Source organism: Mirounga angustirostris, unplaced genomic scaffold, assembly GCF_029215605.1.
Source record: "Mirounga angustirostris isolate CCGP_5_RB_7025 unplaced genomic scaffold, mMirAng1.0.hap1 SCAF_10, whole genome shotgun sequence".
NCBI lineage: Eukaryota > Metazoa > Chordata > Mammalia > Carnivora > Phocidae > Mirounga > Mirounga angustirostris.
The window spans coordinates 51,192,859-51,219,521 of NW_026991718.1; the positions used below are offsets into that span (position 1 = coordinate 51,192,859).

The 26,663-nt window shown below is 47.4% G+C and overlaps 2 protein-coding genes across 2 annotated transcripts; both read left to right on the forward strand.

Annotated features, from left to right (window-relative positions):
* Positions 1-158: 158 nt before the first annotated feature.
* On the forward strand, positions 159-12,291 carry CLEC4F (C-type lectin domain family 4 member F). The gene is made up of 7 exons (XM_045883985.3): positions 159-219; positions 952-956; positions 1,071-1,224; positions 3,764-4,924; positions 9,642-9,793; positions 10,708-10,826; positions 11,925-12,291. The coding sequence occupies exons 1-7, from the start codon at positions 159-161 to the stop codon at positions 12,073-12,075; spliced, it is 1,803 nt and encodes a 600-aa protein (XP_045739941.3). The 3' UTR covers positions 12,076-12,291.
* An 8,228-nt stretch (positions 12,292-20,519) lies between these two features.
* On the forward strand, positions 20,520-26,218 carry FIGLA (folliculogenesis specific bHLH transcription factor). The gene is made up of 3 exons (XM_045883986.2): positions 20,520-20,759; positions 24,179-24,331; positions 25,898-26,218. Exons 1-3 carry the CDS (start codon positions 20,553-20,555, stop codon positions 26,216-26,218), a joined length of 681 nt encoding a protein of 226 aa, XP_045739942.1. The 5' UTR covers positions 20,520-20,552.
* The last annotated feature ends 445 nt before the right edge of the window (positions 26,219-26,663 follow it).

The following is a 26,663-nucleotide window of genomic DNA, read 5'->3' on the forward strand; positions in this document are numbered from 1 at the left end:
GCTGTTGGGGCGCTTCTGCAGAATCAGCAGGGGAGGGAGTTCCTACTCAGGGGCATATAAGTCCAGAGTATCTCAGCTTTACTTCCCACTGCAACGGGCGCACTGCACAGCCTGTGAGGGACCGTGGCAGGGAGCAGCGGTGGACGGTAAAGGAAGAGATGAATGGTGACAGGGTCCACTTCTACACAGACAACCAGAGGGTCTTCCTGGGCCCCCGAGGTGAGAAAACTGAGGCGTCAGCCCATCCTCCTCAGGGACTGGCTTGCTTGTCCCCCCCGCCCTTGCCATTTTTGTCAGCCCCTCCCTGGCAGGCCAGAGCTTGGCTCCTCCCTGTCTCAGCCTCCAGAATAAATAGGCGAGGGCTGAAGGTGGGTCAGGTGAGGAGGACGGAGAGCCTGGTGCACGCCCCAGCCTCTGCATGAAACCTCCCCAGACCCTTTCTCTTGGAGATGGCAACCTGGCAAGGAAAAGGTGAACTTTGAATTCGGAGGGACCTGGTTTTGAGTCCCATCTCTGCACGTTGAGTTGGCCCCACAAGGACTCAGGGGCTCTAGGCTGGTGTTTCTCCACCTTAGAATGGATTTCCCTGTACACTGTTTATCCCTAACCACACCCCCAGACTCAATAGGCATAGCTCTTTGTAGGACACCCATGCAGGGCTTTCTGACCCCAGCAGAGGAAGACTTCAGCACTGACCTACGTCAGTTTGTGGGAGATGCAGCTGTCCCAAAGGGCTGTGAGTCCTGCTCTGGTCAGGGTTCATGAGCAAGCCTGGCCTTGGGACTCAGAGGTCAGGTTCCTGCTCTGTCCCTTCCTGTCTCCCTCCTTCCTTCTTCCATGCAAACTACATGTTTGTTGCCCTTCTCCGTGCTGGGATCTGTGCCCTGTGCACCTCCTCCGGGTTCTATGGTCTTCTCTTTGCCTTTGAGTTGCTGCCATAACCCCAATTAGCTCTGGTGAATACTTCCTAGTGCTTTATTTCCCATCTCCATGATAAGCATGGCCTGTGTTCTCATCCCCATCAGTGCAGGAGACGGAGCCCGAGGGCTGACCCTGTCCAGCCCGCATAGCACACTGTCCTCCTGTCCACCGGCTTCTCCCTTGCAGGGCTGGACTCTGCGCCAGGGGCTCCTGCATCCCCCAGGAGGCCAGGGCTTGTTCAGACCGGCATGGCAGTTTTGGCTGTGACTCTCGTCTCCTCTCTGGTGGCTCTCTTTGTTGTGGGTAAGCTCCTAGGTGACCTGAACTCCACTGCCTCTCTCTGTCTTCCTGCATAAAGGTCCCATAGGGAGTAGTTGCCTACCCTCTGGCCCCAGACCTGAACCAGATCTTACCTGAAACTCAACCAAGGCCCCCGTCCAAGGTGGGGGTGTCTTCTCAAGAGCTGAGGCCCATGGGGGAAAGTCCAAGGGGTGCCATCTCCCTCCTTCTGGGACCCTGACCGAGGGTGGGGTAGCCTGTTCTGCCAGCCTTAGTGCAGAGAGAGTGTGCTGACCCAGGAATGGGTGTCTCAGTTCTCCAGAAGCCGAGACCTCCGTTGGAGCCCTATGCCTCCTTCCAAGAGTTTCCAGCCATGATTCCCAGAGACAACACAACTGGACAGTTAAGTGTGGAACCCCACAGTGAGTAGCCACAGGGCGGTGGGGGTGGAGTGGGGGAGCTGGGGCATTCAGATGCCCAGACCCTAGGAGGAGCCTCTCCTCTGATGCCTCCTATGCCCCTGAATGGGTTCCAATTTTCTCACAAGAAGACACGATCTTAAAAAAAAAAAAAAGTTTCATCAACATGTAATTGACACATAATAAGGTGCAATATTTAAAGCATGCACTCTGCTAAGTTTTGACTTACGTGTATCCCCATGAAACCACCACCACAATCAAGATAATGAGCATATTCATCATCCTCCCCTCACAGTTTACTTGTGCCCTTTGACATCCTTCCCTCTCCCCTCCGCTCTTCATCCCCAGGCAACAGCCTATCTACTTGCAGTAATATAGACTAGTTGGCTTTTTCTAGAATTTTATGTGAAAAGGATCCTATGGTATGTACTCTTTTTTGCTCCTTTATCAGCATGTAATTTGCAAATATTTTCTCTCAGTTAATGGCTTGTCTTTTCATTCTCCTAACAAGATTTAAATCTTAATAAAGTCTAATTTATCATTTTTTTCTTTTATGGATTATACTATTGGTTTCATATTGGAAACCTATCCCAAGGTCACAAAGACATTTACCTATGTTTCCTCCTGGAAATTTTGCACTTTTTGGTTTTACGTTTAGGTCTATGATTAATTTTGAGTTAAGTTTTATATAACGGTATAAAGTATGAAGTTAATTTTTATTTAGCATAGGATATACAATTGTTGCAGCACCACTTGTTGAAAAGATTATCATAATTATCATTATCATGAATTACTTCTGTGTCTTTGTTGAGAATCAATCATCCATATATATGTGGGTCTATTTCTAGATTCTCTGTTCTGTCCCATTGATGTATTTGTCTGTCTTTACAAGGCAGAATATTTGACCGGACTTCTCATACCTTCAAGGGCCACCTGGCCCCACCTGGCCTTACCACAGCATAGTGGCTGAGACCTCATGTATTTACCTAGGTAGGGCATGAGGAATAGGGCAGGAATCTTCCAGAAAGGGTCCCTGCCTACTTGGGTTCTTCTCCCAGAGAGCTGGCATCGAGAGACTTAGACCATGAATATCTGAGATAAGGTCTTAGCTTGTGAGGTGAGCAAAGGGTATTGGTAGGACCAGAGGCAGCTGCAGGTGGGATTGGTGGGAATGATTATGCGGATAAAAGGGGCTACGAGTTCCCTGAATGACTGTAATGACGGGGGCTTTCACTCAGGTTTCCCATATCCTCAAACTGTTCTGTGGGGACTCTTGCTCTATGTAACACTGGGTATGCCAGCCCTTCAAAAGGCCCTTTCCACTCCAGGGTCTACTATCACCTGGAGGGCCTCCACCATAGCCCTGTGTGTGGATTGAACAGAGGGCTGCCTCTATAAGTACCTATTTTGTTTAGTTTCTGGAATTTGTGATCAGAAATCTATGTTTGCGGTCTACACTGTTTTTAGGAAGTGAATCAAGAGGCCTCATGCTTAATGTACAAATAGAGTGGAAGACTAAACATGGGCTTTATTCATACCTAGTTTCTTTTTCATAATGACCTGTTTATTTATTTGTTTATTTTTTTAAGATTATTTATTTATTTGATAGTGAGAGAGAGACAGTGAGAGCAGGAACACAAGCAGGGGGAGTGGGAGAGGGAGAAGCAGGCCTCCTGCCGAGTAGGGAGCCCGTTGCAGGGCTCGATCCCAGGACCCTGGGATCATGACCTGAGCTGAAAGCAGACGCTTTACGACTGAGCCACCCAGGCGCCCCCCAAATGACCCATTTAGTGGTGAAATGTCAGTGGAGTTAAACTTCAGCAGCTCTCAATGATATAATCAGTTACCTTCAAGTTCAGTTACAATGGCAAAATAATCCAAGCCTGACCAGCATGACTCTTAGTGGTAGCTAGTTTATAGTAGGCAGGTATTTCAGTCCTTCTGTCCCTTAGTTCATGGGAGACAGCTAAGTCCACCTTTATTTTATCTTTTGGCCCACAGTCTCAGGTGCCCCATCTCCAGGGTCTGGGTGGCTGCAGTGAGCAGGAGGCTGCTTGAGGAGCACTCAGGGCTGTGTCTTAGACATGTCCCTTAGGAAATGTAAGAACACTATGGTTGGCCCATATAATGAATGCTTCCCTATGTAATGGGCCTCTGTGGCTGCCTTCTCGATTTCCTCCCTCCAGATCCCCACCACTCTGGCGGGGTGGCAGGGTTGCAAGAGACTATCCAGATGTTTAAAAGCCATGTGGAGAATTCCAGCACCTGGAGCACGGAGGTCCAGATGTTGGCTTGCAGAGTGGACAATGTCAGTTCTCAGATCCAGGTGCTCAGTGGTCATCTGGAAAATGCCAGTGCTGAAATCCAGACGGTAAAAGACGTTCTAAAGGAGGCCAATACCTTGAGTTTCCAGACCCAGATCTTGAGGAGGTCCATGGAGGGGGCCAGTGCGGATATCCAGAAGCTAAAAGGAGATCTGGAAAAGGCAAATGCTTTAAATTCCCAGACCCACAGTTTCTTAAAGAGCAGTTTTGAAAACTCCAGCATCGGTCTCTACATGCTGAGTGGAGGCTTAGGAAACGCCAACGCTGAAATTGCGATATTGAAGGCAGGACTGAAAATGGCAAATGCCCAGGCCCAGTGGACAAATAGTAGTCTAAAGAATGCTAATGCTCAGATCCAAGTTTTGAGAGGCCAACTGGCTGGTGTCAATGACTTACGGGCCCAGAATCAGATTTTAAGAAGCAGTTTGGAAGGAGCCAATGCTGAGATCCAAAGGGTCAAGGGAAGCCTGCAAAATGCCAATGCTTTAAACTCCCAGATGCAGACTTTTCTAAGAGGCAGTTTAGACAACACCAGCTCTGAGATCGAGTTTTTAAGAGGTCATTTCAAAAGGGCTGGTGATGAGATTCACTTGTTAAAAAGAGATTTGGAAACTGTCACTGCCCAGACCCAAGTCACAAGCAACCGTCTGGAGCAGACAGATGCTCAGATCCAATTATTAAAAACAGAGCTTGAAAATGTCAGTGCCTTAGATTCCAAGACTCAGGTATTAAATGGTTATTTGAAAAATGCCAGCAGAGAGATACAGACCCTAAAACAAGGGATGAAAACTGCTGCAGCCTTAGGTTCTAAGATCCAGATGCTAGAGAGCAATCTGCAGAAGGCCAGTGCTGAGATCCGGAGGTTAGAAGCAGATTTAGAGAACACCAAAACACTAACTACGAAAATCCAGGAGGAGAAGAGTTGCCTGGAGACAATCCATGTGGCCCTTGTTTCCCAGGAGCAGCTACAGAGGACCCAAAGTAAGTGGGACGGGAGAACTTGGCCGGGGAGGTATGGTCTCTTGGGTGGGTAGAATCTTCTGTCCCTTCAGCCTTTTGCTTACTTCAAAACTTTTTAAAAAAGATTTTATTTATTTATTTGACACAGAGAGAGAGAGGGAGAGAGTGCACAAGCAGGGCGAGCAGCAGGCAGAGGGAGAAGCAGACTCCCCACTGAGCAGGGAGCCTGACACAGGACTCTATCCCAGGACCCTGGGGTCATGACCTGAGCCGAAGGCAGACGCTTAACCAACTGAGCCACCCAGGCACCCCTGCCTTTTGCTTACGTCAACATGCATCCCCCTGGGAAGGAGAGTGAGAGCTGGAAAAGGGCTGAAGCCACCCAAATAGGCTCGATGTGCCTAGGCAGTGGTGGAGGTGGCATAAGGCAGCCATCCCTGCTCTCAAGTGGCTTGTCCTCTGGCCAGAGTGACAAAACAACACTTGAGAAATGAACGATGTGTAGAAGGCATGCAGAGAGGCGTAAGAGGTGTTATGTGAGGGTCAGGTCTGGGAACTGGGGTGGAGGGGAGCAAAAAGAAGGGAGAGAGAAGGGACCTTCCCAGGTCGATGTCCTCTGGTATAGAAAAGGGATCTTCTGAGTGGGGGAGAAACCTTTTGGAGGAGAAAGGATCAAAAGATGCGTTGTGGAGAAGAGAGCCCTTGAACTGAGTCTGGAGGACTAGTAGGTGTTTGCCAAACAAGTAGGGTAAGAGGATGGCAGGTTCACAGGCATGAAGACGTGAAACCATGAGGTTCAGGAAACTTCAGACAGTTCTGTTGGATTGGACTGTGGCCAGGAGGGCAGGTGATGAGGTGCAGGCTGAGAGGCTAGCCGGCAGGGGCCAGAATGGTGGCTTTCAAGCTGTTTTGAATGTAAGCCTGAAATTCATTTTATATTGTGATGCAGTATAATTATGTATCACACACACACTCACTCACACACATACACACACACATGCTTCAAAAGCGTAAGTTTTACCACACGGATGCACTCTGATATTTTATAATCTATTCTTTAAAAAAAATAACACCTTGATACTTCCCACAAATGGGTTGATGATTGCACTTTGAAAATCACTATGCTAGGAAGCTAGGCAGACTTGGAGAGACACCAGAAGGATGTGGAAGGCCTCTGGGTTTGGGTTTTATCCTTCAGGAGATGAGGGTCTATTGGAGGTCTTCAAGAAGGCTGACCAGATGGGTCTCTGAACTGAGAGGGGAAGAAAAGAAGGGAGAAAGGCAGCAAGATTTGGACCTGCTGAGCCTGAGATGCTTTGGGGGTATTCAAGTAGCTGTCATCTGCAGGCCATCTGGAGTGTAGGGGACAGGCCCTGGCTGCAAACACAGCTGTGGGAGCCCTGGGCACATTGGTTCTGGTTGTGGCAGTGGGAGTGTGGGGGGTGCTTACATGAGATAAAATGCTTTATGGGAAGAAAGCTGAGGGCAGAAACAGGAAGTCAACCTTCAGGTGGCAAGAAGGGAAAGAGGTGTTTTTGAAGAAGACTACTAGAGACGGCAGTCTTAGAGGCAGAAGGAGAACCAGGAGATGGATAGTTGGGGAAGTCAAGGAAGGAGGGAATTCCAAGAAGGAAATGGTTAGTTCTGGTGAATGCCTGAGAGGTTACATTAAGTAACCAATAAGCACCCACTGAGTCTGGGCAATTTACAAATCATTGGGAATGGTGGCCTGGAAGCCAGACCACCCTCAGCAGGGTGTGAATGAGAGATCAGGTGTACGAGCCATTCAAGGACCTTGGCTGAGGAATGGAGGAGAGCGATGAGGCTGAGGTAGGGGGATGGCATGGCAGGGGGAGGGATTAAAAAACATATATCGTTGATATTTGCATTATAAAACCTCAGTATTGATTATAGGCAATGTGCAGATATTGAAAAAGAAATGATGAGAAAATAACCGCTTGTATTTCCATGAATATTTCTATACTTTAAAAAATATTTACTTATTTATTTGAGAGAGAAAGGGAAAGAAAGAGAGCATGAGCTGGGGGAGGGGCAGAGGGACAGGGAGAGAGAATCCCAAGCAGACTGCACTGAGCACAGAGCCTGATGAGGCATTCCATCTCACCACCCTGAGATCATGACCTGAACCGAAACCAAGAGTTGGACACTTAACCGACTGAGCCACCCAGGTGTCCCTCTACATTTTCTATACGAGCCCACTGGGAGCATTTTGGTGAACTTCTTTAAGAGGGTTTTTCTAGATTAAGAGGATAGGCTTGATCTGAGGGTGGGAGAAAGGAACCAGCAAAGAGGGAGGCAGTGGGAGGAGAGAGAGACAGACAGAATGAAATGAGTAGCTGAGGGATTGACCTTGAAGGGTTGGGACCTTAAGTACTTGAACTTCTGAGGCTGGGAGGGGGAGGTGGGGTGGTAGGTGGTCACCCAGGTTTGCAGATGTGGGAATAGGAAACTGAGGGAACTGATCTTTAGTGGTGTCTCTTCCTAGGTAGAGTAGGAGGTCACTTGCTAAGGGTAAGAGAGGGGGCGGTTTGAGCAGCTGCTGAAGAGACTCCCCGTCTTGGGCACCTGGGTGGCTCAGTCAGTTAAGCTTTTGCCTTTGGCTCGGTCATGGTCTCAGGGAGCCTTTGGCTCAGGTCATGGTCTCAGGGTCCTGCATCAGGCTCCTGGCTCAGCAGGGAGTCTGCTTCTCCCTCTCCCCCTCCCCTCTGCTCCTGTTCTCTCTCTCAAATTAATAAATAAAATCTTTAAAAAAAAAAAAGACTCCTGGTCTGTCAGAAACCTGGATGTCCGCCCTTCTTAATGCCTCTCCAGTGCCCCCTGCTGTCCTGCTAATGCCCTCCTATGTCCACCTACTGCTTTAGCAGAGACCCGTGTTTCTCTACTATGGGCCACATTGGGCTCACCCAGGGAGCTTTACATATACTGATGACTGGGACCCACCTCCAGAACTCTGACTTTTGGTGGGGAGGAGGGTCTAGGATGTAGTGTGGGCATTAGAATTTTTTCAAAAGCTCCCTAGGTCGTTCTAGTGGGCAGGCAGGACTGAGAACCATTGGCTTAACTTTTTCTTAAAGGGCCAAATAGTAGATATTTTGGACTTCTGGCTGAACAGCCTCTGTCGCAGCATCTCTACTGCTGTAGCAATAAAGCAGCCAAAGATGGGCGTAAACTAAAGGGTATGGTTGTGTTCCAATAAAACTTTATTTATAAAAAGAGGTTGCTTGAAGGTTGCAGTTTGCCAATCCTCAGTTTAGACTACCAGTTCTTCAGCTTCGGAATGCATCAGGATCACCTGGAGGGTTTGTTAAGACACCAACTGTTAAGAAACAATTTCAGATTCAGCCAGTCTGGGGTGGGTTTGAGAATTTGCCTTTCTACTTAATTCCAAGGTGATGCTGATGCTGATGCAAAACCGCTGTTTACACACTCAGCATCATTACTGAGACATTTGCAATTATATTCTAATTGGTGTCTCTGGCCTGGTTAGGATTGCCTTCTTCTTGTTCAGTCTCCACACTGTCACCAAGTTGGTATTAGCATAGTGCAAATCTGAGCATACTACTATCCTTCTTAAAACGCTTCAGGGCTTCCCAGTGCTCACAGGGAAAAAAAATCCCAAACTCCTTCGCACGAGATGGACAATAGAGTGCTGGTGAAGCTGTCCAAGTTCGTCTCCCCTCTCTTATGCATTGACCATTCCAAGCACTTGAACAGGTCAAGCCATGCCATGCTGTTTCACACCTTCACACTTCTTGTGTCTACTTTTCCCCCTGCCTGGGATGCTCTCCTTGGCACTGACCACCAGGCAAACTCTTCCTCAGTCTTTTAAGACTTAGCTCAAGTGACGTCTCACCTGGGGTGTCCTTCCTGAGTGCCATGTGTAGCCCAGGTGACATAGACCATACCCTCTTTTATGGCTCTGTTCTAACATGTGCATGGTCTTGCATGAATGCGTCTTCAGCACCTTTTTTACACATCTGTCTCGTTTCCTAGACTGTAAGCTCCTTGAGGGCATGAATCGTGTCTTACTGATCTTTGTATAATAGTCCCTGATTCGCAGAAGTTAAAAATCATTGAACCATGGATATTGAACAAAAGAATAAATGAATGAATAAGCGAGTCTGTTGTGGCACCAATTCAAACAGCCGTGATGCAGATGGTGTTAAAAAGCAGGGTGTGATAGTGGGGAAGGATGAGAGAGCTGAGAGCACAAGAGGCTTGTGCTCGTGGAATGAGTTTTCAGAGCTTGAAATGGGGAGGTCGGGTAAAGCAGGTCCCGAGGACAGTCCTGGGTGTGGGCAGCTGACATGGAAGGAGATGGAGGGAAGGAAGTGAGTGGTGCTGTGGATGGCTGCAAAGTCTCCCGGGGAGATGGAGGGAACTGAGGTGCAGCAGACTGTCCGGTGGTGGCAGTGAGTGGCAAGAGAGGGTCATGGAGCCAGAAAGCAGGAGTCTGGGAAGAAAGTGTTGTCTGGGTAGCAAAGCTATCTGAGGATCCCTGGGGGGATGCAGCCAGGTGTCCTGAGCCGCTTCCCAGTGTACTGGGTATCAGGCTGGGGATGCAGCCTCCCAGGCCCTGCCCCCCGGAGCACTGGGCATCAGGCATTGCGTGGGCTTGTGACCCTCGGTGGCCAGTCCCAGGAGAGTTCAGGAAGGGCAGCTCTTGGGCATCTGCAACCAGCCCCTGGTTCTCTCTCGTCCCCAACCTTTGCTCCAGATCAGCTTCTTCAACTGATCCTGCAAGGCTGGAAAGTCTACGGCGAGAGCTTGTATTACTTTTCTCACGTCAAGAAGTCTTGGCACGAGGCTGAGCAGTTCTGTGTGTCCCAGGGAGCCCACCTAGCCTCAGTGACTTCTGAGGAGGAGCAGGTCAGAGTTGCAGGCTTGGGGAGGTTGGTGTTGATGGGCTTGGTGTGGGATGAGGAACTTTGGCCCTTCCGCCTTCCTCCTCCTGCAGTGGGCAGGGCAGAGGCCTGTGGTCTCTTAGGTTAGTCAGGGAACGAATGTTGATTGAGTTCCCATGAGCATCTTGCTCTGGAGGTAGAAGCCCTGACAGCAAACCTTGATGTCCTCCATGACCAAGGGAGACACCCCGAGGCCCACAGCTGTCAGCAGTGAAGAAGGGCAAAAGGAGGCAGCAGTGGGTGACTGCCTTTAAAGTGTTGGGAATATAACGTCCCTCCCCAACCCCTCATTTTCCGTTTAGCTTCTGCTGTAGTGGTCAATCCTGATTTTAACGTCAGTGAATCCAGTGCCTGTGGAAGGCCCACGAGCAGGAGACCCAGGCTTCTTGGGAAAGCCAGACACGGAAGTTTGAGGACCACCAAAGGCAATGTAGAGCCTGGTGGCCCATCCACTGAAGGTCCTTAACAGAATTTACCAGGGTTATTGTCAAAGGACCATCATGGGTTTGGTCCATTTCAACTTACGGAACTGCCCATCCTTTGTGGTTCTCCTGAGACTGTTCCTGTACGTCTGTCAAAGGACGTGTTATTTATTTATTTATTTTAATGAAATACATCTCTTTAATAATCTATGGCCAGGTCGGTCTTTGTCTCAGTGAACCCACACTCATCAAGTCAACCTGGGAGAAGTTGGGCTTTCTCTGAGGGGACCTGGGTCCTGGCCTCAATCCTGGACAAACCATGGAAGGTGCAGGGAGGGGCAGAGGAGTGGGCTTCATGCCCCAGGACCAGAGAGAGGACAGCCTAGCCTCCTTTTCCATATGGCTGGGAGAACCAGCTCCTCACACAGGGTCAAACAACACTGCGTTTTCTCTACAGGCGTTTCTGGTAAGGTTCACGAGTACCTCTTACCACTGGATTGGCCTCACAGACGGGAGTGAGGAGGGCTCCTGGCGCTGGGTGGACGGGACACCATTCAATGTTGCCCAGAGCAGAGCGTGAGTCCAGCACTGTCTGGTGCTGTCCCAGGCACACTCTGGGACAGGCCTGGCTAGAGACTCTTCATCCTTGTCTTGTGTGTGTATTCCTGCCCAGTAAGTGCTAGTGTTGTGTGTGTGTGTGTGATATATGTATATGATGTGTATGTGTGATGTGCTTATATGGAGTAGATGTATGACTATGTATGTGTTGTATGTGTGATATGTTTGTATATATGATGTGTATGATGTGTGTGGGTGTGTGTATACACATTGGTATAGTCGTGGTCCTTGTGTGGACCCCTCCACAGAGGGGCATCAGAACAGGATAGATCCTGGGGCTGGCAGGCAGCCTATGAGTGGGTATTCCTGTGTTTTCACTGTTGTTGCTGTTCTTTGTTTTGTTTTTTTCTATCCTTTTTTTTTTTAAAGATTTTATTTATTTATTTGAGAGAGAGAATGAGAGACAGAGAGCATGAGAGGGAAGAGGGTCAGAGGGAGAAGCAGACTCCCCGCTGAGCAGGGGGAGTCTGATGTGGGACTCGATCCCGGGACTCCAGGATCATGACCTGAGCCGAAGGCAGTCACTTAACCAGTTGAACTACCCAGGCACCCTCCTATCCTTTTTTTTTAAAGATTTTATTTATTCACTTGAGAGAGAGAGAGAGAGAGAGAGAGAGCGTGAGGGGGAGGGGTAGAGGAAGAGGGAGAGGGAAAAGCAGGCTCCCCACTAAGCATGGAGCCTGATGCAGGGCTGGATCCTGGGACCTGGAGATCACAATCTGAGCCGAACGCAGATGCTTAACCATCTGAGCCACCCAGGTGCCCCTGTTTTTTTGCCTACCCTATACGCTTTGTAGGCCCTGCCTTCATCAGAAGGTATCTAAATGTGAATTCTGGGGTGGAGGCTTACAGCTTCAGACACCCTTCCTATCCCTTGATCCTCAGTAACTAAAGACAACCTCAGCAGAGCCACCCTTAGGGCACCCTTGGGCCCAGCTACATCCCCATCCAGGGACACCAGGAGATGAGAGACCCATGTCACTTCAGCTCCTTACGCCATAGTCGGGGGAAGGGACACTTTCTTCGTCTGGCAGAATAAAGCCCTCTTGTTTCCAGGTTTTGGCACAGGAATCAGCCAGACAACTGGAAGCACTGGGACGGGCAGACGGAAGACTGTGTCCATATTGAGCAGAAGTGGAATGACATGCGCTGTGACACCCCCTATCAATGGGTCTGTAAGAAGCCCATCAGCCAACATGTGGCCTGAGACAGGCCAGATCTGAGGGGTTGCCGTTGCTGCCGGCTCTGGACCCTCCCCACCCGACGCCTTGTGAACCTCTGAACCCAATTTGTTCTCTGCGGCTTTCCATTTGGCCTTTTGTGTTTCCTGCTCTGTCCTTTCATTTAACCTTTCAAACATGTTTATATCACGTAACCCAGTGGGATCAAGAGCTCCTCAAGGCCAAAGGCTTGCTGTACCTCTGTTTCCCCCTCAGCAACCCTCACGGGACTGTGAGACATCAGGTCCCCAATAAATACTGAGTGCACGCAAGCTTTGTACTTGTCTCTGCAATGGCCATCATACTCTTCTCTCCCTGAACTGCTTCTCCTTCCTCAATGTCCCTTCTGTCCCGAAACAAACATATCTTTGTTTAAGGGCTTTATAGCTATGAATGTTTAGTTAGTTCACTGGAAAACAGCAGAGGTTTAACACAAATTACAGGGACATCATACAGGTGGTACAAATTCCCAAGAAGTGATAGTGATCCCAGGTATTCCCTGCAGTTCCTTTGTTGCAGATGGGGTTGGAGCTGGATTTTGCCAGGGCTTTAAACCACTCGCCAAACTTCTTCCTGTCCTGTGGCTAGCCTCATCTCATTTCCCAACTGTTAACTTTTGATGCCATATCTCTGGCTTTGGCCTCTTCTTGTGGCCCCATCCTCCCTTCCAGGGACTGGGGCTTTCTGCTAGCTCAATTTAGAATGAGAATTTCTTTGCCCTGCCTCATGGAGTTACACAAGCATGCACAGGGAACCCAATGAAGATTTCTGGAGCTTTTCCTCTCCCTATCCTTCATGCTCCTCCCCAAATCCTAGCACATTCAGTCTCCCCCCACTCCCATCTTCCTCTCTCCATGCTTAGTGAAACAGTCATGCCCTGCATGGGACCTTCCTCACTGCACTGGGGTCTGGAAGGAGCCTCCAGGAAGAATCCCAGGGAGCAGGTGAGCTCATGCTGTCTGCTTCCCCAGCCAGGAACTCGGATTATAGTTGTCCAATGCCAAATGTTTTATGAATTTTGTCCAGTTTTCCAATTGCTGACAACAAAAGGCCTGGTCCAGTTATTCCACTGGGACAAGAAATGGAAATCTATCTGTTATGACTTCTTTGGCTGAACAGGACTTTAATTCATTTGTATTCACATTTTCCTTTTGGCTTTTCTTTTGGCCTTTTCTTTTATGGCTTCTTAGCTTTTTATCAACCTTAGGAACTCTGTCCTCTATTACAGGATTGAAATCACATTTTGCTGTATTTCTTCTAATACCTTTATAGTTTTGTTTTTTGTTTTTTTAGATTTACATATGTTACTGGATTTGATTTCCTGACAGTTTGTTCCTTGGCATTTTGCATCTGTATCAATATAAATATATGGGGATGGGCTAATTTTCTTTTTATGTATTTCTAGTCTTTGTTTTAGGGTTTTCCTAGCTTATGCAAAAAAAGTAGGAGACAATATTAATATGTCCCACTTTTTGGGAATTTACTCAGATTTTCTTTGTGGCCTAGTAGTGTCTGCTCACTTTTTATAAATGTTCCACAGGCATATTTATTAGATTAGGCTTGTGATTTTAATTTTTCAGATATTCTATATCCTCATTTATATTTTACCTACACAACCTATCAATTTCTCTAGGAGGATTTGTGTTAACTCTCCCGTGTAGAACATTTATCTATGTTTATCATCTTGTCATGTCATATTTCTAATAGCTTTTGATTTATGTATTTCAGTGTTACTTTAATGTCTAAAGATTCATAACCATGAAGTCTACTTGAAGACTTCTACATTTTATCAATATTCATGCAATCCAGGATTATTTACTCTGCCTCTACCATGTACCAGGCATTCTTCCAGGTTTTCAGGATTCAAAAGTGAAGGAAACAGGGTGTCTGGGTGGCTCAGTCAGTTGGCCATCCATCTCTTGATTTTGGCTCAGGTCATGATCTCAGGGTCGTGAGATTGAGCCCTGCGCTGGGCTCCTTGCTTAGCACTGAGTCTGTTTGAGATTCTTTCCTTCGCCCTCTGCCCCTCCCCCTGCTCTCTCTCACTCAAATAAATAAATAATAAAATCTTTAAGAAAAACACCCCAAAGTGAATGAAACAGATAAAAATCCCTTTCCCCTCTCCTCCCCAAGCCAGCATTTTAGTAGGGAGGAGAGGTAGTTAGGACACCTAGCCCCTTCTCATAGCCTCAGGAAGAGTCCTCCGGAGCCTGAAACCTGGGCGTGGTGACATCCTGGAGTAGCAAGCTAGCTGTTTTGTTGTTTGTTTGTTTGTTTTTAAGATTTTATTTATTTATTTGACACAGGGAGAGAAGCACAAGCAGGCAGAGGGAGAAATAGGCTCCTGGCTGAGCAAGGAGCCTGATGTGGGACTCGATCCCTGGGATCACGACCTGAGCCGAAGGCAGACGCTCAACGACTGAGCCACCCAGGCGCCCCTGTTTGTTATCTATCTAACCCACCATGGTCTGAGGCCTAAAGCTAATGGAACAGGGACAGGTAAACATACTCACACGGCAGGGTCAATTCTCATGCCTGGGCTGGACCTTTCTCTACAGAGAAGGTCCTGAAAGCTGCAGTTTCCTCAAGAGACAGTCAGAAAGGCAGAAGAATTAAGTTCTCCACAGACTGAGTGGAGCCATCTGGGGAGACAGAGTGAAGTCCTCAGTTGTCCTGGGGGAAGTGGTCAGCTTTTCACCCTGGAGTGCCTCCCCACCCAGCCGCTGCTGTGGGAACCCTGTATAGTGGCCACTCTCGGTGACCATGGATTGCACTGGTGATAGACATAGGCTGTGACAGACAGCTGCCACCACATGGGGTGTGCTGTTGGCACGCTGAACCCACAGCCTTGTCTCCCAGAGCCATGGTTTCCAGTCTAAGGGAGGCTGGAGTCTACACATTGGGAGTTAGGGGAAAGCCCAACTCTAGCAAGGGAGAAGACATAGACTTTTTGTAGACATAGACATGAAATGACCCTAGACATGTAGACATAGACATGAAATGACCTTCCAGGCTTGGTTTTCTAGGGCCAGGGAATAATTTCTCAGTCAGGAGAGTAAGCACATTCTGGAAGCAGATGTCACAGCATTTCGAGGATGACATAAGTCACTAGTTCAGAAAAAAAAAAAAAAAATCTACCTGTGCTTGTAGTCAGCAACTCTGAGTGTCCTTTACCAACGAATGCCCCAGCCCTCTATACTCTGGAATTCTTAGAACACTTGCTCCCATATACCCAGATTTGGGCCTGGGTGTTGGTCAGACCCCCTCATATGCCTACCTACACCATGCCTACTGGAAGGAGCCTCTCCCTTTGCGTTGCTCTTGCATTTAAGGGCCAGTTATAAGTGCTTCTACCTCTATCTGCTGCTAGCAATTCCTACAGCTCAAAGCTAGCCAAGCCCAGGGACCCCTACCACAAGTGGGAGCCACAGGCCCCAGAGTTACAGAAGAGTGAGAAGGCCTGAGCTACTCTCGGGAGGGGTGACTTAGGATAGAAGGAGGTCTGCTAGCTGGGCCTCAAGAAGGCTTGCTCCTGTGGGACAAGCCCCACGCAGCAGGGTGTCCACCACACAGCTCTGCCTCTCAGTTCCCCTCCCCTCCCCCAAACAGCCTGTAGCCTACTTCCTCTTGAATCTCCTCAAAGCCCTGCTTTTGTTGCAGTCATATCCTTCTTAGATCTGACAAGAATTTCCCACTCTACCTGGTCCCAGGATTGGGATTCCAGGCCCTCTTCACGGTAGCCCCAACAAGCCTTTAATGACGTCTCTGCTATAGGGTCACCAGAACCGAGCCCTGGACCTCAGTGTCTCCTCAACCAGCTCTCACTGCAGCTTCTGCACTTTTGCTCAGAACACCTTCTGCCTGGGTCACTTACGCCTTGTCTGTGTAATAGCCAAGTTTCTGGGCATTCTATCTGGAGTGTAGTCATCACTTACGATGTGGTGGGAATCACGTGAGGCAGGAAAGATTGGTGGTTATAGACCCAGGCTCCATGGCCAAACACCCTGGGTCTAATCCTAGCTTTGCCCCTATATAGCTGGGAAAGCTGGTTACTTGACTTTCGTGTCTCAATTTCCTCTCCTGTGAAAAAATTAGAGTACCCCTCTCTTGAGGCTGTTGTGCAGATTAAGAAAGTTAATCCATAAAATGAGCTTAGAAAAGTGCATGGCCCATGGATCCCATGATACCAGCGTTAGCTGGTATTATTGTGCCAATGGCCTAACTGACTCCTTGCTATAATTCTGGGGAAGCTTCTATCACAATCTCCGCTTTACAGATGGCAAGGTGAGGCCTAGAGAGTTTGAATGTCTTGCCTGCGGTCCTATCAAGTCCTATGCTGCAGGAGCTCTTCCTCTTGGACCCACGACTAACCCTCAGGCCCCATAAGTCTCAACTCTTTGTGAGGTCCCACAGTCTGCCAGGCTCGAGGCTTCCATCCATCTACTCTTTCAGGAGGCTGTCAGGCACCTTTCTGCATCTCGTCAAAGCTGGAGGCCACTGGCTACTGCTGAGCACACTGGCACAAATGAGGACTTGAGCTGGCTGTCCCTGACCTCTCACCAGCTTCCTGGGGACAAAGGCTGTGGGTCTGTTCCCCTTCTCTGTTCTTGGTGGAGAAGCACTTCCGACCCACGGTTAACTCTGCTGGTGATGTGGCCAAGATAGTAACCCCAGCGCATGCCCAGTGGGAGTGGAGGAGGAGGAGGAGCCTCAAGGGAAGTGAAGTATGGGGCATGGCAAGCAGGCAGGGCCTGTGTGCTGGGGCACCAGGCCAGCCGGAAGTGTGCGCCTGGGCCCAGTGACCCTGGGATAGAGGACATTCAGAAACTGACCAGCAGGGTAGCCTTGGCTAGTCATTCAACTTCTCCGGCACTGATTTTCTCATCTGCACAATGGGAGTAAAGTCCAGTTCCCAGGAATATGATGAGATAAAATCATACATAGTATGTAATAATAATATGAATTTATACGAATATGAGTAATAATGTGAAATTGCCAAATTGATGTAGATAGGAATTCTGGGCAATATAGACTTGTCTCTTTATAGTTTCTGATCCCTTTTAAAAATGTCATTCTTTGCCTTCCCTTATTTAAAGCTGTTTTTTTAAATTGTATGATCCATTTTTTATTATAATTTTTTTTACTATGTTATGGTAGTCACCATACAGCCCAGTGATGGGTATTAAGGAGGGCACGTATTGCATGGAGCACTGGGTGTTATATGCAAACAATGAATCATGGAACACTACATCAAAAACTAATGATGTACTGTATGGTGACTAAAGCTTTTTTTTTTTTTTTAGCAGCTCTTTCATGTTTTGACTGAGCTACAGAGATTAAGGGAACTGTGTTTGAGCCACAAACTGATCAGTGTGATGAGGGGCTGCCAAGGATCCAGGCAGATATGGGGAGTGTTCCTTTTAGCTGGGCCCCAGGGTAGGAAACAGGAAAGATTGATGAAGTGAATCTGCTGGGGCAAAGGACAGAGCAAGGGCCAGTTTCTCTCTGTCTCAGGGTGGAGGATACAGTGGATTAGCTCTCCCAAACCTCGTCCATCCCCACTTCCTTCCTCCTTCCCTTCTTCCAGGGTGCCTCCCCGCACTGCAGAGGCAGGAAGGCTGAAATTCCATTTTCCAGGACCCCTTATTCTCAGGGTTCCGGATGCCAATTAAGATGACCTCCTTAGAAACAGGTGTGTGAGCATGGCCATCAGGCAGAGCTCATGTCCCTGTCCTTTTATTTATTTTCTGTGGACAAGCCACGGGGTGGGGACTTGGCATTTCTCTGCAGCAGTGTCCCCGGGGCCCCCGCAGCACTGGTCCCTGCTTCCTAGCCTGCAGCGTTGGCGGTGTGTTCTCCAACTGAGGCCCTCTGGCTCCACCAGCCCTCCCAGTGATTGCGTTAAGCGCCTAAGTCCCCGAATTAAATCATTTAGCATCCGCTTGGAATACCTAGAAGAGTTTCTGATGCTGCTCCGAATCTTGCCTGGGGTGAATGGTCTGAGGTCTTTGATGCTCCAGGCACCAGCGATGACACAGGCCTCTAATAGGACAGCTCCATTTTTGAAAATGACACTCAGAAGCAATGATGAAGGGACAAGGATCTGGAAGGGCCTTAAGTCCCGGGTGACCATGAGGAGCAGAGATGCACCGCTGACCTGCACCTTTCACACTGCCAGAGGAGAGAAAAGTGAACTTTGTTTGTTCACTAGGCCATTGCATCTTCGAGGTAGCGGCACCAAGTCACCATCGGGTGTAACATCTTAGCTCAGATTGGTTCCTGTGATTGCTCTCCCTCAGGACATAGGGCTCAATATAGGAAGCCAACAGACAAGGTGCCAGAAAGGGACAGTTGGAGTTGATGGAGGGGAGCAAGTATGAAGGAATAGCTTCTGCGGTTCTCATACTGGATTCCTGCTACACACCAATTTGTCCATTCAAGGGTTTAGAATAAAACAGAAAATGTCAATAATGTCCTTTTTGATGCTCAAGCAAAATTAAGTAAATGGGTAAATGATCTCCATTTTAAGCTTTATTTCCACACATTTGGCTCTTTTGGTTCTGTTTGCTGGCAGACAACACCAAATAAACTTAGAGCAAACAAAATTATTTTCCTTCTTAAATATATATATATATATATAAATACATATGTGTAAGTATATTTATATATGACCCATGCTTATTGTGAAAAATGCAAGACATATAGAAGATATGAGGCACAGATCTTACCTCATTCCCAGGCCCACTGCTGGGGGAACCCCAGTTAAACATTTGATGCACCCTCTTCTCTTCCCTTGCCCTTCCTTTGTAGGCAATGTCATGGTGGAAGCTGAAGACAAGATGGGGCTGAGGAGGTGGCCGATGTGGCTACGAAACTGGCTATGGAGTTAAGTGAATAAATAAGTAAATACATTGAGGATAACGGGAGTCAGGTTTCTCACTGTTGGAGAAGGGAGTTACAAATTAAGGAGAAACATGAGAAATCTTAGCTATTCGATTGGAATGGGAGGTATTAGTGTGAATTCATGCTTTTTAAATCTCTATTTACACAGAAATATGTATATAACTATATATATAGTTGTATGTGTGTGTGTATGCTTGTGTGTGTACATATGTATATTTCCTATCTGCTAAAAGGATTTAGAAGGATTGCATCCCAAAAAGAATGAATAATCAAGCATCCAAATCTTTGTTTCTAAATTTCATTTTGCACTAAAAGAAGTGAGTGATTCCATGGCTGGGCTGGGAAAATCCAAGATGAGCCTTTGTTGCACAACTAAGAAAGCATGCAGAGAGTGATGGGGTCATGTCAAAAGAACAGAGAAGCCAGCATGAAGGGGCTCCTACAGGCCAAATCTGGGGCCATTTAAGTATTGAAATAGTGATATGAATAAATTACATCTTATTAAATAAAATAGAAAGTCATGAGTTCATGCTAAATACAAAATGAATAAATAAATGGGGGAGAAGGAAAAGCTCTTCTCCACAGTAGGATGTCAACCACTTGGCCACAAAATGGTGGTTAATTCAGGCAGGAGTCAGCAGTGGATGCTAAGGATATTGGTGATTTCCTCACAAAATATTTATCAATCAAAAGGAAAAATTAGTCCATTTATGGTGAAGGAATCTGGCAGATACCACCTTGACTGGGTGATCAAGGTTAACTTTACTAGTGGTGGGACAGGTCAGCATCATGTATATCCTGAAGAGATGTATGGAGACGGCCCAACATCTTTTCTGTGGAGTCCCTTCCAAGAAGGGATGGCTTAGGTCTGGACATGAGGGAATATTAGGCAGACTCCAGTTGAGGGACAGCCTTCAGAGTGAAAGACTTCTCCTCTTTGAAACTGTCAAGATTATGAAGACCGGGCAAGACTTAGGAAATGCTTTAGAAAAAGAATAATGAAAACGGGAATATTCATAGAGACAGAGGGCAATGGAGTAAATGTGAAAAAAGTTAACAAGTGGAGAATCTAGGTGAAGGGGCTGTAGGACCTCTTACTGTTCTTGCAACTTTTATTTATTTCCAAATGAACTTTTAAAAGTTTTGTGTGTAGCCATCAAGTTTTTCTGGTAAATGTATACATGTGCATACATATATTTGCATACATGTGTATACATGTATCCAGAAGCGCAGGCCCCAACCTGGATGGATCAAATTAGAATTTGGGGGATTGGTACCCAGGCAGGCGGATTAAGAAAAACCCAACTCCCCAGGTGATTCCAGTGTGCAGCCAAATTTGAGAACCGGTTGCTGTCTGTAATCCCGTGTTCACCAAAATCACCTGCGGAGCTGCTGAAACCCAGATCCCCAAGGGCCAGTCTTCCCAGGGGCGCGACCCGACTGGCATGAGGCGGGGCAGGAGAACGGCGACAGGTGGTCCAGGCCCCGCCCCCGTGCCTCGTGAGGCCCCAGGTGCGGGCGATGAAAGGCCGCGCGGCCCCCTGCCCTTCCGCTCTCCGCCATGGACGCAGCGCCCGCGCCCGCTCTCCTGGGCGTCCCGCCGGCTGAGGTGCTGGAGGACGTGTTGCGGGAGCAGTTCGGGCCGCTGCCCCAGCTGGCCGCCATCTGCCGGCTCAAGCGGCTGCCCTCCGGAGGCTACTCCTCGACCGAGGACCTCCAGTTGGTGCTGGAGCGGCGGCGCGTGGCCAACGCCAAGGAGCGCGAGCGGGTGAGCGCCCTGCCCCGCGCGGGGCCCCAAGGCCACCCGGGCTCGGCTGCTCCCCACCAAACACCTGGCGAGCAGCCGGTGCACCCACTCCCCGCCCACCCGCGGGGCTCGGAGGCGACTCGAGCCTCCTGCGGCCCGGCTCGGGTCTCCAGCTTGCGAGAATGGTAGCGGCCTTGTTACCCTCCTCCCTCGTCCCGCTGCTCGTTCTTCGATCCTGGGATGGCCTCCTCACCTGCTAGCCACCTGCCACGGGGTCTGGGGGTGGGATGAGGGCACGCGAGGCCCGTGACAACGCCAAAAATGTCTCCCCTCGGCAGGTGCTTTCAAAAAGATCAGCGCGCGGGAGTTGCTCCTCAGTCTCGCAGCCGCCCGCGCTGGGTGAGCGCTTGGGGCGCAAAGGGCTCCCACGGCCCCTTTCCCTTCCCTCTGCATCTCTGCCTGGAAGCAAGTATGGGGTGAGGGGGCCCAGTGGAAGTTATTCTTTTCTCTTTTTTAGAGGAAGGAAACACGGTGCCCCGGTGTGCCCCGGACTTCCACTCCAGCCCGTGGCTCATTTCCCAGTCAGGCCGGGACGTGGTGAATCACGACGCCCAATGCTCCTGTGGACCATAGTCCGAGCGACATCTACTGGTGGCTTTTAGTGTTTCTAACTGAACCGGGGCCCTCAGTGTGTCCAGTCTGGTCTCCCTTCTGCTCTTTGCAAACCTGGGGTTTGGCGGCAGCCCAGGCGGTCCTAGAGAGGAAGCCGGCGGGGGTGGGGGTGGGGTGGGGGGACGGAGGGCGAGGCTTCAACCTGGGGACTTGACGGGGAGGTTCTGCTGGGGACGTGCCTGCATGCCTGGGCCCTTTGGAAGTGTAGCCCCGGTGAATCAGCTAGGAGCTTTGGGAAAGGGCAGGAGGAGAAAGGACCAAGTGAGAGGAGAAGACCAGGGGAAGTTGGAGAAACTGCAAGAGTGGGAAAGCATGGGTTTACCAGGCATTAGACCCCTTGTGAAAATGACCCTGTGATCTGATGGGATGATGTGGCCTCAAACAAGATTCTGATCCAGTAGTTTGCCTTTTCCATGGGCCTTTCCATCAGGAAGCAATCACTTTCTGCAGAGAATTCTTCTTGGTTTTATCCTCTATTTTAAAGCTAATGGCTTTCATTCTTCCTTACAAGGATAAAATCAATACACCTGAAAAATAGAGAAATGACTAGGGAACAGAAACACCCATAACACAGATATAACTACCATGAACTAACATTCTTGTATATATCCTCCCAGTCTTTTTTTCTAGTTATGTGTGTGCACATACATAATTATAAAATTGTGAGATGGTACAGTTTTCTATTTTTTTCCACTTTATCGAAAGCGTTTCCTCATTCTTTTTAAAAAATTCAGTTAACATAGTGTATTATTAGTTTCAGAGGTAGAGTGATTCATCAGTCTTATATAACACCCAGTGCTCATTACATCCGGTGCCCTCCTTAATGTCCATCACCCAATTACCACATCCCCCCACCCCCCTGTGCCCCAGCAACCCTCAGTTTGTTTCCTATGATTAAGAGCCTCTTATGGTTTGTCTCCCTCTCTGCCCTCTCTGATACTGTCTTGTTTTATTTTTCCCTCCCTTCCCCTATGTTTCTTAAATTTCACATATGAGTGAAATCATAGGATAATTCTTTCTCTGATTGACTTATTTCACTTAGCATAATACCCTCTAGTTCCACCCACGTCGTTGCAAATGGCAAGATTTCATTTTTTGATGGCGGAGTAATATTCCATTGTATATATATTACCATAGCGTCTTTATCCATTCATCTGTTGATGGACATCCGGGCTCTTTCCATAGTTTGGCTACTGTGGAAATTGCTGCTATAAATATTGGGGTGCAGGTGCCCCGTCAGATCACTACATTTGTGTCTTCGGGGTAAATACCTAGTGGTGCAATTGCTGGGTTGTAGGGTAGCTCTATTTTCACTTTTTTGAGGAATCTCCATATTGTTTTCCAGAGTGGCTGCACCAGTTTGCATTCCCACCAACAGTGTAACAGGGTTCCCCTTTCTCAGCATCATCACCAACATCTGTTGTTTCCTGACTTGTTAATTTTAGCCACTATGACCGGTGTAAGGTGATGTCTCATTGTGGTTTTTATTTGACATTTCCTCATTCTTAAGCATTCTTTCAAAGAACAGCTTTTTACTGCATACTCTGTCATATAAATGGACCAGCCTTTATGCTTTTCCCAGCTTTTTACTGGTCTTTATGTGCATGTCTGATAATTGCTCTCAAATAAAATGCTAGAAATGGAATTACTGAGACATAGGATGTCTCACAACTTTTGATGCCAGTTGCCCAACTGCTTTCTAGAGAAGTTTACTAATTTTAATCCCTTATGGGATATAAGACTGTTTTCTTTGTTTATCTCCAATGCTGGGTATGACTAACAAAGCAACAATATTACCAGCTTGGCACATGAAAAATAATATCTAATTTCTATTTTGTTTTGTAGTTCTTTTATCAAAGTTCCACATTTTCACACCTTTATTGGTCTTTGTATTGTGCTGAAATGGGATGACTATGTCCATTGTTCACTTTGATCTGGAGTGGGAGAGGGATCTCAATAAATATGAGTACAATATGAGAATATTGGCTTTATGGTGTAGTAGAAGCCAGTTTTTCCAAGGCCAGTTCCCTTTGGGGGATGGTCCTCAACGTTCCAGGCCTCAGAACTGAAGGATTAGACCCTGGAAAATTATAAACATGTGGCTAAATAGCCTTATTCTGCCTTTCAAACCTTGCCAACATGCAGACTCTCTAGACTCTTAACACTTGACTCGATTTGGCTGGGAAAGAGGTTAAAGAGTTGATGGCTCAGTGCTTGAGTAGATAAGTATTTGCACATTTTGTTCATTATCAGTACCACTTAGGACTTTCTATGTGCCAGGTCAGGAAGAAGTGTTTTATGTGTAATTGTGTTGATCACCACAAAACTTACAAGGTGGGTATTTCCCACTTTACAGATAAACAACCATAGCTTGGTAATATGAAGTATCCTACACATTCTTGTAAGCTAGTACATGGTGGAGCTGGGTTTTAAATCCTGATGTTTTGATTTAGAGTTTTAGCCACTACCCCACTGCCTGAACATTACAGTGGGTATGCTATAAGAGGAAGAGGAGGGGGTTCAGCAAGAACACAAACCCCCTCTCTGCCAGCCCATTCACCCACAGTGCTAAGTTTATGCCACTCCTTCCTTGACTGCCAGGAACCGCGCTGCTGGGGGAGCGGTGACTCTGGCCTGTGCCTGCTTCGGTTCACCACCCAGACAAGAGCCATGCAAACAAGCCCTCACAACCCTCTTCTGTGGTTTGGGGGCAGATATCTGTACAAATTAGCCTCTCTGTATGTCACTGTGCTTTTTTTGTTTTCCAGATAAAAAATCTCAATCGTGGTTTTGCTAAACTGAAGGCACTTGTGCCATTTCTTCCCCAAAGCAGGAAGCCTAGCAAAGTTGATATCCTTAAAGGTGCAACAGAATACATACAAGTTCTCAGTGATGTTTTGGAAGGAGCCAAAGACTCTGAGGTAAAGGCTTAAGAATTAAGAGCAATATCCACCATTTACTGAGCCCTTTCCATGTGCCAGGCAATTTATAATGTTCCAGTTGTTTGTAACAATCCTGTGAGTTATTTATGATCCATGTTTTATAGAGGAGGAAACCAAAATATGGCTAAAGGCCACATAGCTAAGAGATGTCAGGACTGGGGTTTGAATCCAGATCTGTGTAAGTTTTGGAGCCAAGTTCCTGATTATCTATATACTTACCTCCTGTCACATCCAGGCATCTAGTTCCTAACTGCTGAACCTTTAATAGAACCTTGATTGCTAGGGCATGAGATAAACCCATTCTGTACTGGTGGTTTTCCATCGCACAGGACCCAGAAAGGAAGAGGCATTTCCCTTGGAGAGGCCCTCCCTGCGGGACAACCCTGGTGGAATGTTCAGTAGTAGTTGTGATGCCAGTCTCATGGGGTTTGCAACCTTTTGGTGGGATGAAATAATTGAACTTGCTTTGCAAACCATGAAGCACATACTTGTCACCACCATTATCAGGGTGCATAGCTCAGAAGTGTCCATTAGGCAGTGGAAGCTGTGGGCTAGTTATATGGGCTGGTTGCATGGTCAGGCAAGCCTTGAAGACCTGTTAAGTGGATTAGTCATCAGAGGAGGTAAGGTATGAGGAGAGAAAGGCCTTAGAAATGAGCCCGAAGTGACACCATTGACCTGAGGGAAGAGGAGCCATCAGAGAGGAGAAGGTAGCAGGAAGGTGGAGAAGAAAGATAGGGCCTAAGGTCAGGCAAGGGAGAATCTTGGGAATCTGAGGGTAGGAAGTAGTGCAAGAAGCTACAGAGAGGCCCAGCATGTGAGATGTGGGCTAGGAGAGGGCTGGAAGTCCAGGTTGAGTGTATGTAAGTGTCTGAAGTCCAGGCAGAGCACAATAGCAAACTTCAAGTCCATTAAACCTGGAAATCTGAGACCGGAAAGAAGGATCAAAAGGATGGAAGAAGTGGTTAGATCAGTGAAAGTCTTTTCTATGTAGCGATGTGATTGTGTTTAGGGACAGAAGAGAAGGACATATACTAGGGAATAGAGAAACACAATCATTCTAGAAACTTAGGGCAGGAACGGCCAGGTATATAATGGTACTTTCAATTTTTTTTTTCCTTGTCCACTAGTCCTACTAGGGTGACTTCAGAGAGGATACATTCTGCAACAGTGGGAATGGATTATCCTGTTAGCCAATTGGATGCTTGGGTTGTGGCATGACCATAGTGTTTGCACATGAGCAGGTGGCTGCCTTAGTTTTTCCTTGCATGTGTAACAGAAGTGCTTTGTTTTGTGCTGCATTTATTATAAACTACAGGATCTGCTCCATGGGATAATCTTTTTAATGCAGTTGCCAATTGCATAATATTTTAAGGTTCTAGAAAAAACAAATACAGTCTATTGAGTAATGATTTTCTTTTCATCCATAACGTAAGATTGCCCTTATCACTTAAATGAAACTACATTGGTTAAAATTTTGAAATATATTAAATATTCAGTCTGACTGTTCTATTATACTGTTTGACAACTAAATATGGTTTCTAGAGACAAAATCCGGATCACCAGAACTATAGGAACAATCCTTCTGAACCATCTATGTCCTTGGCTAGAGATCTATCCAGAAACATCAGCCAGCATGCCTGCTGTACTGTGGGCTTGAAGAACGAGGAGGAAAGGCCCTGGGCAGATGGTGGCAGTGGTGAGTCAGCATACACTTGTCGCCAGAGCGTGATGTCTACGACTGGAGTTATCTCCCCAACCAGGAGTCTGGTAAAGTGTTTCTTCTTAAATAGCCACATGGGGGTCAAAAAACTCAAAATATTTTCCTTGAGGTGTGTGGAATTTTCCAGGCTAAAAGATGATTGAAATAAGATCATTTTGTGAAAGTACCTAGGTGGGAAAGTGGAGTTTGCTAGTTTGGAAAATCTGTTATTATGTTTCCAAATCAATTGGTAAGCAACTCAAGGAGAAGGCAACCCCTTTAGAATTATCCAGTACAGACCTAAGTTTACTTTTTGATGACCCTAATTAATTCATCAAAAGTTTTTCTGACTCTGAGGTCTCCAGAAAAAGAAGTAGCTTGCCATATATAAAGTTCCATGGTGACACCACATACCCATGAACATGTGTGCACATGCATGCACACATATTTTTAGTTGGCCTTGTGGGAGAGCAGCATTTTCTTTTTTTTTTAAATTTAAATTCAATTAATTAATAGTGTATTATTAGTTTCAGAGGTGGGGTTCAGTGATTCATCAGTTGCATACAACACCCAGTGTTCATTACATCCTGTGCCCTCCTTAATGCCCGT